General features: G+C 39.0%; 2 protein-coding genes across 4 annotated transcripts in view; one reads left to right on the top strand and one right to left on the bottom strand.

The window, feature by feature from the left end:
- errfi1a (ERBB receptor feedback inhibitor 1a) overlaps window positions 1-5,640 on the top strand; it is an 8,242-nt gene extending 2,602 nt beyond the window's left edge. The window contains exons 2-5 of one of the 2 annotated variants that reach the window (XR_009647582.1): window positions 1,610-1,815; window positions 2,001-2,080; window positions 2,171-3,441; window positions 3,732-5,640. Coding sequence is in view for 1 of the 2 variants with exons in the window: in XM_060857591.1 (XP_060713574.1) it covers window positions 1,664-1,815; window positions 2,001-2,080; window positions 2,171-3,315 (1,377 nt within the window). In the remaining variant the exon portion in view is untranslated. Of the gene's footprint in view, window positions 1-1,609; window positions 1,816-2,000; window positions 2,081-2,170 lie in introns of both variants that reach the window. The other variant, XM_060857591.1, reaches the window with a different exon arrangement.
- A 3,923-nt stretch (window positions 5,641-9,563) lies between these two features.
- On the bottom strand, window positions 9,564-16,817 carry LOC132838222 (mucin-2). Of its 2 annotated transcripts, XM_060858435.1 has the most exons (9): window positions 13,083-16,817; window positions 12,858-12,979; window positions 12,698-12,762; window positions 11,834-12,024; window positions 11,496-11,661; window positions 11,229-11,396; window positions 10,274-10,356; window positions 10,089-10,185; window positions 9,564-9,805 (listed from the first exon to the last, which is right to left on the bottom strand). In XM_060858435.1, the coding sequence occupies exons 1-8, from the start codon at window positions 16,720-16,722 to the stop codon at window positions 10,121-10,123; spliced, it is 4,500 nt and encodes a 1,499-aa protein (XP_060714418.1). In that variant the 5' UTR covers window positions 16,723-16,817; the 3' UTR covers window positions 9,564-9,805; window positions 10,089-10,120. The 2 variants fall into 2 exon arrangements, 1 of the variants encoding a protein (XP_060714418.1); XR_009647610.1 differs by lacking the exons at window positions 9,564-9,805; window positions 10,089-10,185; window positions 10,274-10,356 and having other exon boundaries at window positions 11,257-11,396; window positions 11,496-11,627.
- Window positions 16,818-17,792: the final 975 nt, after the last annotated feature.

Genomic DNA, 17,792 nt, shown 5'->3' with positions numbered 1-17,792 from the left:
GCACTGCAACGAGCGATTGTGTACATGGTCAGAGGCATGCCTCATGCAGGGGGGAGTTTTCATACTTGTGTATGGGATTTTATTTAATAGATTAGATTTTTTAATACTTATGTACTGTAGTTGTTTTGTCTAACATCTAACATGGCACATCTAACATGGTCTCTGGTCCAAATGCTTTCTCATCTCACAGCATTGTGTAAAGATGTGAGCTGGTGTGTGAATCTTGCTGTATAATATATATACGGAACATAGCATCATGTCTCAGTGACCTAATATTCACTTATTAAAGAACAACACGTCGTTTTTTTTTATCCGTTTATAGTTAATGATGTTCTTGTTAACATCTGCAGAAGTTCCTGTTCTCATTCCCTCAGCATCCATGATTTTACAGTAAATTCTGTTATCTGTTTGTTTTTTATCCTTAGATTATTTGGAGCCCCTGTGAACCGCTAGTTACTACTGAAACGAGGTCATGAGATCATTTAAACATGCGACTTAGATCAGTTTTGAATAATCAACAGCAGTGTGGGAAAACGTTAATAGATTGCATGTAACAGCATAACGCAGACTTGTAGAACATCGAGGCTCTTCAGGTGATGCTCTTATAGGTTCCTAGCTCGACAGGTGTATGGATCGGCAGGTTGCTTTATAGATCGCCTCATAGCGTGTGTTCGATACTTGTACGTAAACATAAATCGAGGCGACATTGTCTGCAGCAACAACAAGGATTATACAAAAATTTTTCATGAATGCTTTACATATTTTAAAATCTTAAAGCTTGTTTCAACAATACCATATATGGCTTGTCATGAAATAATAAGTCATCTCCAGGTCTTCATTTGATGCTGTGTTATTTTTACCTACTGGCAAACCCATCTGAGGGTTTACGCTCACTAGACATTTTCCATAAATGTAGACCTATGCCGAGACAAATCATTAGGCAAAGCTGGTATTTTAAATAAATATTCTCAAGTTGTAACCTGCTGTGTGTAATGGAAGGTTTCCAGTCTAAACAATTATAATGAAAAGCCCTCAGTAACAGGGATCATGCAGTACTGGCTTAAAGAAAAATATTAGCATTAGGTTTTATTCAGTGCAGTGTAGTGTAAACACTGTTGATAATGAGGCAGTGGTGAAATTTCCTGAAAGAATAACAGTGACTCTTAGAGACTCCTACCTCTGACAGCAATGAGCCATCGTTCAGACAATTCTTATTCTTCTTTTTTTTTTTTTTTTTTTTGTAAAAGTGAGTGTTTGTCATACCATAGCTGGTGGAACCGGGGAACATTGCTCAATCTATCTTTTCTGAAACACCTCTGAAGCACAGTGCAACAGCACTGCTTCAGTTACAGTCATTGAAGTCTTTAATATAAATAAATAAATAAATAAATAAATAAAGACAGAAAGGACTGCTGTCCTCAGCGATGGCCCTAGGTTGACCGGTCATAAATTAGAGAGATCAAGCTACACTTCTCAAAAAAGATCCCAATAACAGGAAGTGCAAAGGATATATCAACTGATTTATTCAAACTGTACTATGTGTTTTATGTCAGAGTAAATGTTAAAAATGGGTCATGTGACATTCTTCCCTCCACGGCTGTGTTTTCAGGTACAGCGCAGCAGTTTGGTGGCTCACAGCTTTAGTGAATGTTTCCTGGCTTGAATGCTACTCGATTGCTGCTGGAGTATGTCCATTGCAGGCTTGACTGCCCAGGACATTTGTTTACCCCCACAAAGCCTCTTCCTGCATAGCAGTCAATGCCATAGCATGTCCAGAGCCAAGCCCTCCTGGAAATACGACCATGAACTTGACAAGTGAGTGTTACGGTGGGCCTTCAACGTGTTATTGTAAAGTGAGCCTTGAAGATGGATTAGTTTTGTTTGGCTCTGTCCATGCTCTGATAAACTCTCACAAATGTCATTGATTGTTTGACATGATTTTAGCTGGTTGCTTTAGCTCTGTGCAAAAAAGTGAAATGTTGATATTTTTCATCTTTCAGCTTCTACTTCAGTGTCGATGCCCCTGTAAATTGCAATGTCCAATCCAGGCAGCAGGTGCCTTCGTTCTTAGCAGGAGACAGTAAGCTAAACCTTTCTATCTGTGAAATAAAGACAGACAGTTTAATGCTTTGTATGTCATTACTGATTGTCTTCTTTCTTCTTTGTACAGAACACAGAGTCCCTTCTTATTCCCTGCACAGTCCCGGAGCCCAAGCGTTGCCTCCCAAAAAGTCCATACCCACACAGATCTGCATCTCCTCCACGTTTGTCCCACACACCCCAAGTCCCATTGAAGATGACCAGGTGGTCCCAGGCTTGCAACGACTCACCGTATCCGACCACATCTCCCCTCCTCAGACACCTAGTCGGGCAGCGAAGCCTCTTCCCCCAATCCCTTGCTCTGTGGACTTACTTCCTGACCAGACTGTGGACAGTGAGTTTGAGTTCTTTAACGGAGATGACAGTCGTTGTTTGGTATCTGATTCTTGCTCAAAGCCGTCCCATTTCCGCTATGGCATGCCTAGTCGACGGAGTTTAAGGGAATACGGACAAGTCAATTATGCCTATTTTGAAGGGCCACTGCCCCCTCAAAGGAAGCAACATCAGCAGTCAAAGAAAAAACAAGAACATGAGTCCCAGGAAAGCCTTCTTCCACAGCGAAGGGAACTGGAACAACATGAACACCAACAGCATCAGCACAAAGCGACGTGTCTACGACAGCAGGAGCGTGCCCAACGCAAACTCCGACGCTCCCATTCAGGCCCTGCAGGCTCCTACAACAAACCAGCTGCCCTTCGCCTGTCCTGTCATCACCGGAACGCGCAAGACCCGGACAAGCCCGAAGTTCCTCCTCGGGTCCCCATTCCCCCACGGCCTGTCAAGACTGGCGACTACCGCCGCTGGTCAGCAGAGGTCACCGCTGGGACATGTAGCGATGATGACCGACCTCCCAAAGTTCCCCCTAGAGAACCTCTGTCCAGCAGTATTCCCCGTGCGCCGAGCCCCAAAAGCCTTCCCACTTACCTCAACGGCAAAATGCCTCCCACCCAGAGCTTTGCCCCAGACCCCAAATATGTGAGTCGGGGTTTGCAGAGACAGAACAGCGAGGGTTCCCCCTGCATTTTACCGATCATGGAAAACGGCAGGAAGGCTAGCACGACGCACTACTTCCTGCTCCCGCAGCGACCCACGTATCTAGACAAGCATGAGAAGTACTTTGTGGACAGTGCTGCGAGTCGAAGGACAGAGGCCTCGGGCAGCAGTCTGGACTGGTCATGTGACCGCAAGAAGAAATCACACTCAGATCTCGTATAAGGCGAAGTTAATAGGACATGGACAATACTTCATTGTGTGAGGACCAAACAGACTCTTCTGCTGTTTCTAAGCAGTCGTTATAGTTGTTAAAGATTTACCCTAGTTTTTGAGAAAAAAAAAATTAGGGTAAGTTCCATACAACATGCAGTTACTGATGGTTTTATTTTTGTTATTGTTGTTATTATTGCTGTTCACAAAATGGAGACAGAACGGTGGTAAACAGTGGGAAAGTGCCGCGGCAAAGGCACTGGTCACACGATAACATCCCCAAATAATTATCTTTTATACATTTTATTAGCTCATTGTTCATTATGTGAAACCCAAGTGTTTAAAATGCAGATTATGCTGCAGTAGATGGGTATGAGCTGGTCTGGTACCTCATTTTATTCAGTGTTTTTTTTTATTTTATTTTACAGACTATGTTGCTAGTAGTCAGGTATTGCTTTGAAGATTGCTGCTTCTGTGGCCGGCGGCGAGCCGCGGAGCGTCGCAGGTGAAACTGTGGAGGGACGCCGAGTCAGTAGACCATCTGTTCAGTTTGTGTCGAACATTAAATATGAAGTATGCCTAGGCCGAAGTATTTTGTGGCCGGAGGATTGAAGGATATCGATATGACACCTGACTGTTTCATTGTTCTTTCATGAAGTTGGAAATGTATGCTGTTTAGCCCCTGGATCACTAGTGCTCTTATCTGTGGTATGGAAACTGTGGAGTTTGTGTGTGTGTGTGTGTGTGTGCGTGTGCGTGTGTGTGTGTGTGTGTGTGTGTGTGTTTGTGTGTGTGTGAATGGATATGGATGACCCATCTTTGTCAGATTTGATTGTAAAAACTGCAGTGTGCATGTTACATAGGAATGGCTTAAATGTAGCATTTGTGTTCATCTTTCTGCACAGACAATTTTGAAATGCTTCACATTCAGGAAATGCACCAACAATATCTTTTATTTTTCTTTGAAAACACATAACACAAGCTTAGGTTGCTGATTAACCGCAGTTTTTGCAAGTTTCTTTGATAGAATATGCGAACAATATTAGATCTGATGGTTCCTTATAAACCCAGGTTGGCAGTGAGAACATAGACACCTGGCGTGTATATACAGGAGCTCCTCCCGCATTTTCATGGCTTTTAAATCGCAAAACTACCTCTAATGTGACTTTTGAAATTTGTGGGTGAGGGACAAAAATCTTTGATCTGTTGCTCAGTACAAAGTCAATTAAAAAGAAACAAAAGAAGCAAATCTACTCTGCAATCGTTACCCAATTAAAAAAATAAAAATATAATCCCAGGTATCAAATTGGGCTCATAATTTTCCCATGAATTAATTGAGTTTCTTTCTAAAACTCAGCCCTGCATATTTGTTGCGCAAAACCCCCCCAGGTCTTTGCTCTTTTGCCGTCGTCTTTGAATAGCTGTGAATAAGCTGTGAGTCAGAGTTGTGAATAGGCCTGTCCTACCTCCCATAGTGGGAATGAAAAATCATTCTCTTTATTAATATCCCATTATCTCAGAACGATAACGAATTGTTCATGCACCCGGTAGAAAAGTGTTTATGATCTGAAGCTGTTTCCTCTTCCATGCATTTCCAGGAATACCAGTAGCTCTCTATTTTTGATTAAGCATTGAGCACTCAAGCTCAAACCTTGTCTCTGATTAAGATAAAGGCGTATTTAAACCCGCATACACGGCTCTGTCCATGTCTAGCACAATTGGCCGACTCAACAAAACAAAACCGACTTTCCTGTTCCGTGTGCAAGCATACCTATCAGACATGATTGCTGTGGGTGTGGGCCTCAGAGACTTTGGCTGCTGGCAGCAGGTAAATGAGTTGTTTTATTGTTATATATTGTTATATAATGGTTATACACCATTGTGATTACTCAGTAAATGTAGCAGGTGCATCGTAGTTACCTTGAGAATAATGATTTAAAAAACAGAAAACAAGCTCAGAAGTCAATCATCTACACACAAATCAGGAACGTGCGTAACTGATGCCACTTTCTTTTATTTTTTGTAGTGTCCCTTTTTTTAATTTTTTTTTTTTTTTTTACAAAATTCATTTATCAGAAAATGTTTACATTGTACTATTTAATCTTTGACCTGTTTCCTATGTCTTATCTAAAAGAAATGAAGGCAAGTTCAAGAAAAAAAAATGATTGATGTTTTCTGCTGTTGTATGGAAGAAGTAAAAAAAATGCACTGAGAGAGAGCAGTATATTGTGATGTGTAAAAGTATTTAACACAGTCCTCTTAGCTACACTGAATAGTGCTGTGTGTAGTATAGCTCCTAAAGGAAAAAAGAAAATAAACACTTATTTATGAACCGTGTTTGTGCTTGAATCTTGATGTCCTGTTCTATCTCAGTTTGTAAAAGATGGTCTAAGCACAAAGATATTGCTGTTTTGCCTGTTTTATCGCCCACGCCCTCATGCGCTGCCTCATTACTATTGGCCTTGTTCCAGGCAGAAGGAAGGTGAATTACGTCTCCCAACTGCTGATCTCAAATCAGCACACAAATATATATTTAAAAAAAAAATACTGATTAGGGTCTGATTTCACACAGGGGTGTTAAGGCCACATCCGTATTACAGAACAAATTGTACCAGAAGTATCAATCGCACACACACACACACACACATACACACACAACACCCTTACATTACTTACATTAGGTTCATTCCCTTCGTTACAAATTGTAATTGTCATTGTAAATCTTTTGCCTCCAATTCAAGGATTATTTTATTTTTTTGTGAATGAGCTGAGTATGCAGTCATCACAGTTTTGAGGCTGTTACGAATGTTAATTACTTTATACGTCGTGAGATAAGAACATTTACTTTTATTGTATAATAACTTTATCACTTTGCTGCGTTGTTAGTCTGTGGAAATAGAAGCTGGTGATTCATTATCCAAAACGTTTTACAAACGTCTAAAAACATTATCTCATAACAGGGAACGTGCTGATAATGGCTGTTTTCATGGCAACCTCATCGTTATTAATTTTGATAGAATCATATTTAAATGTTACTAATAACAATGTTACTGCTTCTACTATAAAAACAGTGACACACTACATTACCATAAAACAAACATTAATTACCGAGTTAGGTAGTTACATCACCAAAACATAAACTTAAATAATAATAGTAATAATGCTGTAAGTCAACATTAGCCTATAAACTGTCTAATGATGCTTTAATCAAGAATTTCACAAATCATACGGTGGGTGCCAATATTTTGAGTTCAACACAAACATAATTTATGTTAATTTGTGTGGAATATAATGCATATGTAGTTAACGTTTAAACAAATATCAATAAGTACACATTAACTGAGTAAACATTAAAAGAATTACAGGTGATTTAAGCTGAACTTTATGGTTTGCTAATGTTACCTGATGCAGTAAATAAGTAATGATTAATACACAACAGCATGGTGTGACGAAGAGGACTTCCTGTTTCCATTCTGAAGTTAACTGTTTTCCTAAAAATGCATGGCCCAAAGTTTAGTTTCTCATATATATATATATTCATTAGAAAAACAACACATCTCATCATGTAATACAGCTTTAATGCTGAAACTCAAATTACTGACACTGGAAACTTCTTCCATAGATGTTACATTTGCATACACTATCACTGTTAAAAACAATTTGTTTTTTAATCTGTTTATTATTAAACTCAGATTATATCTAGTGTCCAGTAGTGTAAGCTTGGAAGAACCTGGACTATAGCATGCAATCTTCTGTAAGCTTCAGTAGGCCAAAGCTTTAACTGTTGAGTCTTCACTGACAAGACTTCAAGTCAAGTCAAGAAGCTTTTATTGTCATTTCAACCATATATATATATATATATATATATATATATATATATATATATATATATATATATATATATATATACAGTAATCAGACCCACTTACAGAGACAGTGATGTCCCTCTTGTTGTATTTGAAGTCACAAACTCGTACATGGGGTGATTCACTGTTGATTTGTGTAATACGGTTGTCAGTGGGCCTGTGTGCTCTTAGCTACACACCATACTGCAGCTGATTCCTGTTTCTACAGTTCATTAATCGCACCGGCTCCACAGGCACAGTGACCCAAATTCATCGCCGGTCTCCCTTTAGGCGTTAGTTAGTGAGCACTCTGCTGGTGGTACACCACAATTTATTACCGTTTAATAATTGAACCAATTATTCAACCATGAATCCAGTCTTCCCTCTCAGACCTACTAAAAGAAGCCCAGAGAGAAGAGCATTTATATTGTAATGTAACTTACTATGATGGATTAGAAATGCTTAAAGGGTATTTCTAAGTAAGTTCACTGCACAATTTGTGAATGTTTTGGGGATAAACATATCGTACACACAAACGACAAAAAACCCTGGTGCGCCGAGGCATCAATACAATTCATTATAAATTTGAAGCTCCTGACGGATCAGCTTCATACGACAATGATGGGGTAGCTCCTACTAGGATGACCCCATCTATATCCACAGTTCACAAGGGCACAAAAATGATGGAAATCACCAACTTCATCACAAGTGATATGCAATGGGAAATTTCAGTGCAAAGGGTTTTCACAACCCTGTCATTTAAGTTGAAAGCACTTAGTGACTAATGTTTATCTCATGGGTTAAAGGCCTGGTGGTGGCAGCTTGGTGGACCAGGAATTTGAAGTGAACTACGACGTCCCCTCTCTCATCCAAACACCAGATGACAGAAAATCTTTGGACAGAATTGAGTACAGATCCATAGTGGTGTAAAACCTATGGTAATAAAGATTTTTCAATTTACTGCTTTGTCACATGCCGATAAGTGACTCACCAGTGAGGCATAGGATTTAATTAACAGCGTACATTCATCTGCCAGGATACATAAACAGTGCAGATATTATCAGTTTATCTATCACTTGTTTTCAGTTTGTTGATCATGTAATAACAGGCAAACACCGGCCAGGTCATTTATGACAGGTCTGTTTTATGAGACAGCATGGATAGATCTGCATATGTGCAATATTATTTTTTTTGTTGTTTATATATTTATTTTTATTAAAAACATACACATTTGAGATCGTAGTGCAACAAATAGTGGGAGAAAATAAATTCTGATATAAAACACAACAAACACAAAAATCTATTGTTTTCTGTAATGTGCATTTACTGACCCATACTGCCATCTGGCGGATATAATCAACAGAGGGGAGGGAGATACTTTTTTCTTTCCATTTACACCACATCCAGAAGTGTTTTAGTCCCTTTAATCCCAGAGCAGTTTTGTATGATTACTAAGTTTAAATTATTAAATAATGATACGTCAGATATTTCCACTTATCAAATACGTTATAGCAGCTATAAAGAGTCGTTCCTTCAACATATTTTCTTTATTCTGCCTTTGAATTTTAAAGACAGGACAAAACAAAAACAATCAATCAATCAATCAATCAAACAAACAAACAAACAAACAAACAAACAAACAAACAAACAAATAAAAACTCATAGTCATGTTACAGAGAGACTGAAAAAAATTTTAAACTCCGCTTTTTAAAATTTAAAAAGCTCCGGAAAGCTTTAAACAAATCCCTGACACTGGAGACTCCTTCCACATGTTAAACTTCTCTTTAATGTTAATACTGAAAATTAATCAAAACCATTTTACCAATCAGAATGACAGACTTAAATGAGAATTATTTAGCTGCTTATATATTAGTTTCTCTTAAAGTATAAACATAATGTATAAACAGGTGAGTAAATCTTAATACCAGGATTATAAAGGCTGTTTTTCAGTCAGCTTGTATGTGAGCAGAACTGATTAATAAATTAAACACACCTGTGAGTTACTAATTAGAGCTGCAGGGTATATTTTAAAAAACATATCCAGCTCACACTCAGCTTGCAAAGTCATAATTACGCCCTGGAGTCATCAGTAAGAAAGCGTGGTGGAATCAGTGGATGGAAAAATAAAAGGATATAATATGTAAAGTTTACAGTGGCTTCATAAATAGATTAAAATCATAAATAAGCAAAACACAACTGATGCACATTCTAAGTGCTTCATTTCTAGAAGCAGACTTCTAAATTCCTTTTTTGCAGTATATTCGGAGAACATCCTGGAGAACTTGAATGCACAGAAACACGACGTTGTCTCAAGACCTTCTCAAATCCTCCGAGATCGTCAGAGGGAGAAATCAAACCGGTCCAGCAGCATTGGAAGCTAGTTCATGTCTATGACGTTCCATCATGTAGTACATAAGAAATAAATATTGTCTAAAGTAATAATCTATAAGCTATTATTTGTATTTTCTTTGGAAGTGTTCCAAAATGATAATGTAACCTACAAATCTGTACTAGTGTAATCATTTCACATCAGAATAAAATTGAGAGATATAGATTTAAAGTCCTCTGTCACAGTTATTTACTGTGTAGGAAAGACAGCATAGCTTCAGAAAGATATGGATAAAATCATGGCTTTGCTTCTGTTATTGTATCTTCACCTAAGAGAAGGAAAAGAGAAATAACATGAAACATAATATATCAAATATCGTTTGATTCTAAAACAAATTTAACACAGTATTACCAGGAGAGTAAATGCAAGAGCTTACACCTTACTCATGTCACTGCCATGTTTTTAAAAGTTCTAGTAATATTTAAGTACAGTTATATAGAAAGTAAGATTAAGTCTGTTTTTTTTTTTTAAAGTACTGTTTTGTTGTTGTTGTTGTTGTTGTTAATCAACTGGAGAGCTTCTCAGTATTATTTTGTATACAGAACACTTACCTTACAAATAAGGTATCAACATTCTCAAAATATCAGTTAAATACTCCAGCCTCTGCATCTCGTAGATCGTTATGCATAGTGTACTTCTGAAGATGACCTTGAATGAAATATTCCAATTAAATAACACTTCTGATTGTTTATTTAGATTAACATCATTCAAATGAGCATGAAATAAAACAACTTAAATTTTTTACCTCTCTCTGTGAAGTCGAAGAAGTAGTCACCAAACAAGCCCGAACTACTCGAATCATAACTGCTGCTCAAAGACCTATAAGAATAGAGAATTATCTTTATATCTATTTGTTATATTTATTACACAGCACTGGTGAGTTCTGGATTCTGATTGGTCAATAGATGTTGATTCATTTTCTATAATAGCAGCTCTGACAGTAGTGAAGCTCCAAATGACAGGTTTATTGATTATTTAATGCTCTCCTTCTGATAGGTTCATTCATCATCTTCTACCGCTTATCTGAACTACCTCGGGTCACGGGTAGCCTGTGCCTATCTCAGGCGTCATCGGGCATCAAGGCAGGATACACCCTGGACGGAGTGCCAACCCATCGCAGGGCACACACACCTTCTGATAGGTTATTCCATATATTTCCATATTAATGCCTCATGTTGGGTCTGGTACAATGAAGAGTAAGAATGTGTGTTGAAATTTCCTATAAGGAGACGTTTGTCTAACATTTTTTGGAAGGAGTCTCCAGTGTCAGCACTTTGAAACAGAGATCGTTAGGACACAGGAGTTTACAGATTCTTGATAAAAAGATAGTTTCCAGTTTATTCAAGAGAAAGTCAGTGAACTTTCGACTGCTATTTTATGATTGATAACAGAAACAAACTTGTTTCCTGGATTTTTCACATTAAATGTAATAAGAAACAAATGAAGTATAAATTTTCATTCTTTAATAAATAAGACTAGAGGCAAATTGCTATTATATAAGAGGAATAAAAAACTTCCAGATGTGCTGTTAGAGGGAAAATAATCAACTTAACCCCACATTAATACACCACTGTGTCATTGATTATTTTACTATAACACAGCGTAGTATTCTAAATACTTTTTAGTCTGTTTAAAATGGGACAAAATTGTACACTTTTGTCAGTAGTTCCTTTTGCTAGAGAGATTCTTACCAGCATCTACAGCGCCTCAGTCGTACTACTACAATCCCGATTGTCACAGTTATGAAAAGAAGAAGGGCAGCTCCTAAACTCCCGAAGAGAGCGCCATAAAACCCTGCACCTCTGTGGAAAAGCTCGCACTGTGGACCGTAGTATTCTTGAAAAGAAGACTTGTAGCATCTGATAGAGTTAAAAAGCACAGTGAAATGTTACTTTCCAAGAATTCCAAGAATGGCACAAGTCATAAAAGATGCACTTGGTTAGAGATTAGATACTTACAGGCACATCGGGCCAGTTTTCATGTTCACACAATCTCCGTGAGCGTTGCAGTATCTGGGGTTATGTTTGCATGGCCCCTCACACTCCCAGGCACCTTCCACCAAATTCAGTGTGTAATTGGCAAAATCCGAACTGCAATTCAAGTATGGTTTCAGGTCTGAAATATCTTATTTAGCAGGAAAAAAAAACAATTCGTTTTTAATTAGATATGATAAACCATTGATATGATTACATTGACATAATTAGATATAATAAACCATTGAGAAATCCTTGTTTAAAGATCAAACTGGAGAAATTTCTGCTATCCTTTTTCTGAAGCTATGGGAATTATTACTTACATTCTATTTCAGCTGTCTGCATTAGAACCGCTACACCCTGAACAGAAACATTTCCAAGTGCTTCACTTAAATCTGGACTATCAAACAACTTTTTCAGTGAGGGTTCTAGATCCTTGTTGAGAAAACCTATTTGGGATTGGTTGTTGGGATAGTTGTACTCTGCAATGCTTTCGACAATGATGCTACCAGGTCTGTGGAAAAATTTGATATTGGATTACAATAGGTCACAACAGAGATTTGCAATAACCATATTAGAAAAAATGGAAACAGGAGAGACAGGGTAGTTTCCTTCTGAACTAGCTCGAGTATCAAGTATTTGCTGTGAAGTGTAATCATCATGACCATAACCTATAAAATGCATAAAATGCACACCATCATGCTCATCCTCTAGGCATTCTTGCCAACCCAAATGCACCCTTGTGGCCTTTTGGTCCTTCATCCAGTTGCAGACCAACAGTACACCATTCTGCTTTTCCCTTCTGCATCCTTTCATTCTTTAATTTGCATGTTGTTATGTGTTTCTGCTCACTACAGTGTGGTGATTATTTGAGCTACTATATCTTTCCTGGCAATCATTCTGTGTAAACTCTAGAGACTATTGAGTGTCAAATTCCCAGGTGATCAGCAGTTTCTGAAATACCCAAACCAGCATCCATTCTGTTTGATCAGCTTCCAACACATAAATGTTTAGCTACATGGTGTCTTAAATCCAGGGTGAGTGTGATGTAGGCGGGAGTTTTTATGGGTGACATATGTGGGGTAGTGGTCACAAACTGCCAACTATGCTGTTGGTATATGGCAAGGAATTCATCAAACCAGAATAATGCACTATATCTTAAGGAAACCACCCTGAAAGGAACTTACAATAATCTGAGGATCTTTACATCTCTGAAATTTTGTGGTGCTGCTCTTCTGCAAATTCCAGAAAGCTGCAAAAACATTTAAGACTAGTTATAAAAAAAAAATAAATAAATAAAGGAAGGTTGAACTTGTCAATCTTTAGAAGAGAAACTAATCTACATACCCCATGTGATAAAACTGAAATCAAATTTTTGGATGCCTCAGAATTTAAATTGCCATAGTCAGTATTATATTCCTTTAAAATTCTCAAAGAAATGTTTGCCTTTCTTGTTGGTCTCTCCTCAGCTGCAATTAATTCAGGTATTTCATTATTATTCAAACATATGAAACAAATGATCACAATACAGAAAAAAAACTACTGTTAAGTAAAAGGAAAATATATACTTACATAATATAACAGGTCTTGTGTTAACTGCAAAACTACATGAATCACCGTAAGTGTAATCACTGCAAATGCATTGACATAATTCAGAAGTCACATTAAAGAAACATGGTGCTCCATTACACTGGCAATCTGTACAGCTGTTTACGGTGATAGTTGATGGAGAAGATGGACTTGTCAATACAGAATTTTGTGAACTAGTAGAAGGTAATGTTGTGGATTGATTCACTTGATCAGCTGTAGATCCAAGAAAAGAAGTTGCACTGTTGGTAGAGGATAGATTTGATATACTTGATGTGTACTCTGTTGAAGTTGGTTCTGTAGTGTCAGAACTGACGGATGGATAATGTGTTAAAGGCATAGATGTCGAGTGGGTGGATGTCGTTGAATGGACAGCATCGCTTGAGGTGGACAAAGTGGAATGAGCTGATGCCTCTGATGTTAAAGTTGTTGCTGAGTCCATAGTTGATTGAGATTGCGTCCCTTCAGTTGAAAACTCTGAACTTACTTGTGTGGACACTTCCTTTGTAGGAAGTGTTTCCGTTGTAATTTCTGTGAAAGATGTTAGTATAGCTGTGGACATGTGTTCAGTTGTTGAAAATGAAGCCATGGTTTCATCTGTGGATGGAAATGCTGATGATTGCTGGATTGTGTTGTCTGGTGAAGGTGAAGATTCAGAAGTCTGTCCAGTTAGGATAGTTGATGTGTATTCTGGTGAAGTTGGTTCTCCAGTTTCGGAACTGCCTGGATAAGGTGTTAAATGCATGGTAGTTGAGTAGGTGGATGGTGTTGAATATACATTTTCAGTTGAGAACACAGTGGAATGTGGCGAGTCCACTGTTGCAGACACTATTGGACTTGTTTGGATTGTGCTTTCTGTTACTGTGGTCACTACTGATGTTGTGGATACATCGGTTGTAGGAAATGTTTCAGTTGGACTTGTTGTGAATGATGGTAGTATGGTTGTGGTATTGTGTTCAGTTGTTGGAGGTGCCGATGAGTGCTGGCTGGTTTGGGCTGGTTCAGGTGAAGTCTCTCCAATTACTATACTTGATGTGTACTCTGATGAAGTTGGTTCTGTAGTGTCAGAACTGAAGGATGGATAATGTGTTAAAGGCATAGATGTCGAGTGGGTGGATGTCGTTGAATGGACAGCATCGCTTGAGGTGGACAAAGTGGAATGAGCTGATTCCTCTGATGTTAAAGTTGTTGCTGAGTCAATAGTTGATTGAGATTGCGTCCCTTCAGTTGAAAACTCCGAAGTTACTTGTGTGGACACTTCCTTTGTAGGAAGCGTTTCCGTTGTAATTTCTGTGAATGATGTTAGTATAGCTGTGGACATGTGTTCAGTTGTTGAAAATGAAACCATGGTTTCATCTGTGGATGGAAATGCTGATGATTGTTGGATTGTTTGGTCTGGTGAAGGTGAAGATTCGGAAGTCTGTCCAGTTAGGATATTTGATGTGTACTCTGGTGAAGTTGGTTCTCCAGTTTCGGAACTGCCTGGATAAGGTGTTAAGGGCATGGATGTTGAGTAGGTGGATGGTGTTGAATAGACATTTTCAGTTGAGTACACAGTGGAATGTGGCGACTCCTCTGTTGCAGACACTATTGAACTTGTTCGGATTGTGCTTTCTGTTACTGTGGTCACTACTGATGTTGTGGATACATCGGTTGTAGGAAATATTTCAGTTGGACTTGTTGTGAATGATGGTAGTATGGTTGTGGTATTGTGTTCAGTTGTTGGAGGTGCCGATGAGTGCTGGCTGGTTTGGGCTGGTTCAGGTGAGGTCTCTCCAATTACTATACTTGATGTGTAGTCTGTTGAAGTTGGTTCTGTAGTGTCAGAACTGACAGATGGATAATGTGTTAAAGGCATAGATGTCGAGTGGGTGGATGTCGTTGAATGGACAGCATCGCTTGAGGTGGACAAAGTGGAATGAGCTGATTCCTCTGATGTTAAAGTTGTTGCTGAGTCAATAGTTGATTGAGATTGCGTCCCTTCAGTTGAAAACTCCGAAGTTACTTGTGTGGACACTTCCTTTGTAGGAAGCGTTCCTGTTGTAATTTCTGTGAATGATGTTAGTATAGCTGTGGACATGTGTTCAGTTGTTGAAAATGAAGCCATGGTTTCATCTGTGGATGGAAATGCTGATGATTGCTGGATTGTGTTGTCTGGTGAAGGTGAAGATTCAGAAGTCTGTCCAGTTAGGATAGTTGATGTGTACTCTGGTGAAGTTGGCTCTCCAGTTTCGGAACTGCCTGGATAAGGTGTTAAGGGCATGGAAGTTGAGTAGGTGGATGGTGTTGAATAGACATTTTCAGTTGAGAACACAGTGGAATGTGGCGACTCCTCTGTTGCAGACTCTATTGGACTTGTTTGGATTGTGCTTTCTGTTACTGTGGTCACTACTGATGTTGTGGATACATCGGTTGTAGGAAATGTTTCAGTTGGACTTGTTGTGAATGATGGTAGTATGGTTGTGGTATTGTGTTCAGTTGTTGGAGGTGCCGATGAGTGCTGGCTGGTTTGGGCTGGTTCAGGTGAAGTCTCTCCAATTACTATACTTGATGTGTACTCTGTTGAAGTTGGTTCTGTAGTGTCAGAACTGACGGATGGATAAGGTGTTAAAGGCATAGATGTCGAGTGGGTGGATGTCGTTGAATGGACAGCATCGCTTGAGGTGGACAAAGTGGAATGAGCTGATTCCTCTGATGTTAAAGTTGTTGCTGAGTCAATAGTTGATTGAGATTGCGTCCCTTCAGTTGAAAACTCCGAAGTTACTTGTGTGGACACTTCCTTTGTAGGAAGCGTTTCTGTTGTAATTTCTGTGAATGATGTTAGTATAGCTGTGGACATGTGTTCAGTTGTTGAAAATGAAGACATGGTTTCATCTGTGGATGGAAATGCTGATGATTGCTGGATTGTGTTGTCTGGTGAAGGTGAAGATTCAGAAGTCTGTCCAGTTAGGATAGTTGATGTGTAATCTGGTGAAGTTGGTTCTCCAGTTTCGGAACTGCCTGGATAAGGTGTTAAGGGCATGGAAGTTGAGTAGGTGGATGGTGTTGAATATACATTTTCAGTTGAGAACACAGTGGAATGTGGCGACTCCACTGTTGCAGACACTATTGGACTTGTTTGGATTGTGCTTTCTGTTACTGTGGTCACTACTGATGTTGTGGATACATCGGTTGTAGGAAATGTTTCAGTTGGACTTGTTGTGAATGATGGTAGTATGGTTGTGGTATTGTGTTCAGTTGTTGGAGGTGCTGATGAGTGCTGGCTGGTTTGGGCTGGTTCAGGTGAAGTCTCTCCAATTATTATACTTGATGTGAACTCTGTTGAAGTTGGTTCTGTAGTGTCAGAACTGACAGATGGATAATGTGTTAAAGGCATAGATGTCGAGTGGGTGGATGTCGTTGAATGGACAGCATCGCTTGAGGTGGACAAAGTGGAATGAGCTGATTCCTCTGATGTTAAAGTTGTTGCTGAGTCAATAGTTGATTGAGATTGCGTCCCTTCAGTTGAAAACTCTGAACTTACTTGTGTGGACACTTCCTTTGTAGGAAGCGTTTCTGTTGTAATTTCTGTGAATGATGTTAGTATAGCTGTGGACATGTGTTCAGTTGTTGAAAATGAAATCATGGTTTCATCTGTGGATGGAAATGCTGATGATTGCTGGATTGTTTGGTCTGTTGAAGGTGAAGATTCAGAAGTCTGTCCAGTTAGGATACTTGATGTGAACTCTGTTGAAGTTGGTTCTGTAGTGTCAGAACTGACGGATGGATAAGGTGTTAAAGGCATAGATGTCGAGTGGGTGGATGTCGTTGAATGGACAGCATCGCTTGAGGTGGACAAAGTGGAATGAGCTGATTCCTCTGATGTTAAAGTTGTTGCTGAGTCAATAGTTGATTGAGATTGCGTCCCTTCAGTTGAAAACTCCGAAGTTACTTGTGTGGACACTTCCTTTGTAGGAAGCGTTTCTGTTGTAATTTCTGTGAATGATGTTAGTATAGCTGTGGACATGTGTTCAGTTGTTGAAAATGAAGACATGGTTTCATCTGTGGATGGAAATGCTGATGATTGCTGGATTGTGTTGTCTGGTGAAGGTGAAGATTCGGAAGTCTGTCCAGTTAGGATAGTTGATGTGTAATCTGGTGAAGTTGGTTCTCCAGTTTCGGAACTGCCTGGATAAGGTGTTAAGGGCATGGAAGTTGAGTAGGTGGATGGTGTTGAATATACATTTTCAGTTGAGAACACAGTGGAATGTGGCGACTCCACTGTTGCAGACACTATTGGACTTGTTTGGATTGTGCTTTCTGTTACTGTGGTCACTACTGATGTTGTGGATACATCGGTTGTAGGAAATGTTTCAGTTGGACTTGTTGTGAATGATGGTAGTATGGTTGTGGTATTGTTTTCAGTTGTTGGAGGTGCTGATGAGTGCTGGCTGGTTTGGGCTGGTTCAGGTGAAGTCTCTCCAATTACTATACTTGATGTGTACTCTGTTGAAGTTGGTTCTGTAGTGTCAGAACTGACGGATGGATAATGTGTTAAAGGCATAGATGTCGAGTGGGTGGATGTCGTTGAATGGACAGCATCGCTTGAGGTGGACAAAGTGGAATGAGCTGATTCCTCTGATGTTAAAGTTGTTGCTGAGTCAATAGTTGATTGAGATTGCGTCCCTTCAGTTGAAAACTCTGAACTTTCTTGTG

The sequence above is a fragment of the Tachysurus vachellii genome, chromosome 22 (assembly GCF_030014155.1).
Source record: "Tachysurus vachellii isolate PV-2020 chromosome 22, HZAU_Pvac_v1, whole genome shotgun sequence".
Taxonomy (NCBI): Eukaryota; Metazoa; Chordata; class Actinopteri; order Siluriformes; family Bagridae; genus Tachysurus; species Tachysurus vachellii.
Note: the sequence above shows the minus strand (reverse complement) of the source record. Positions and strands in the feature narration are given on the sequence as shown.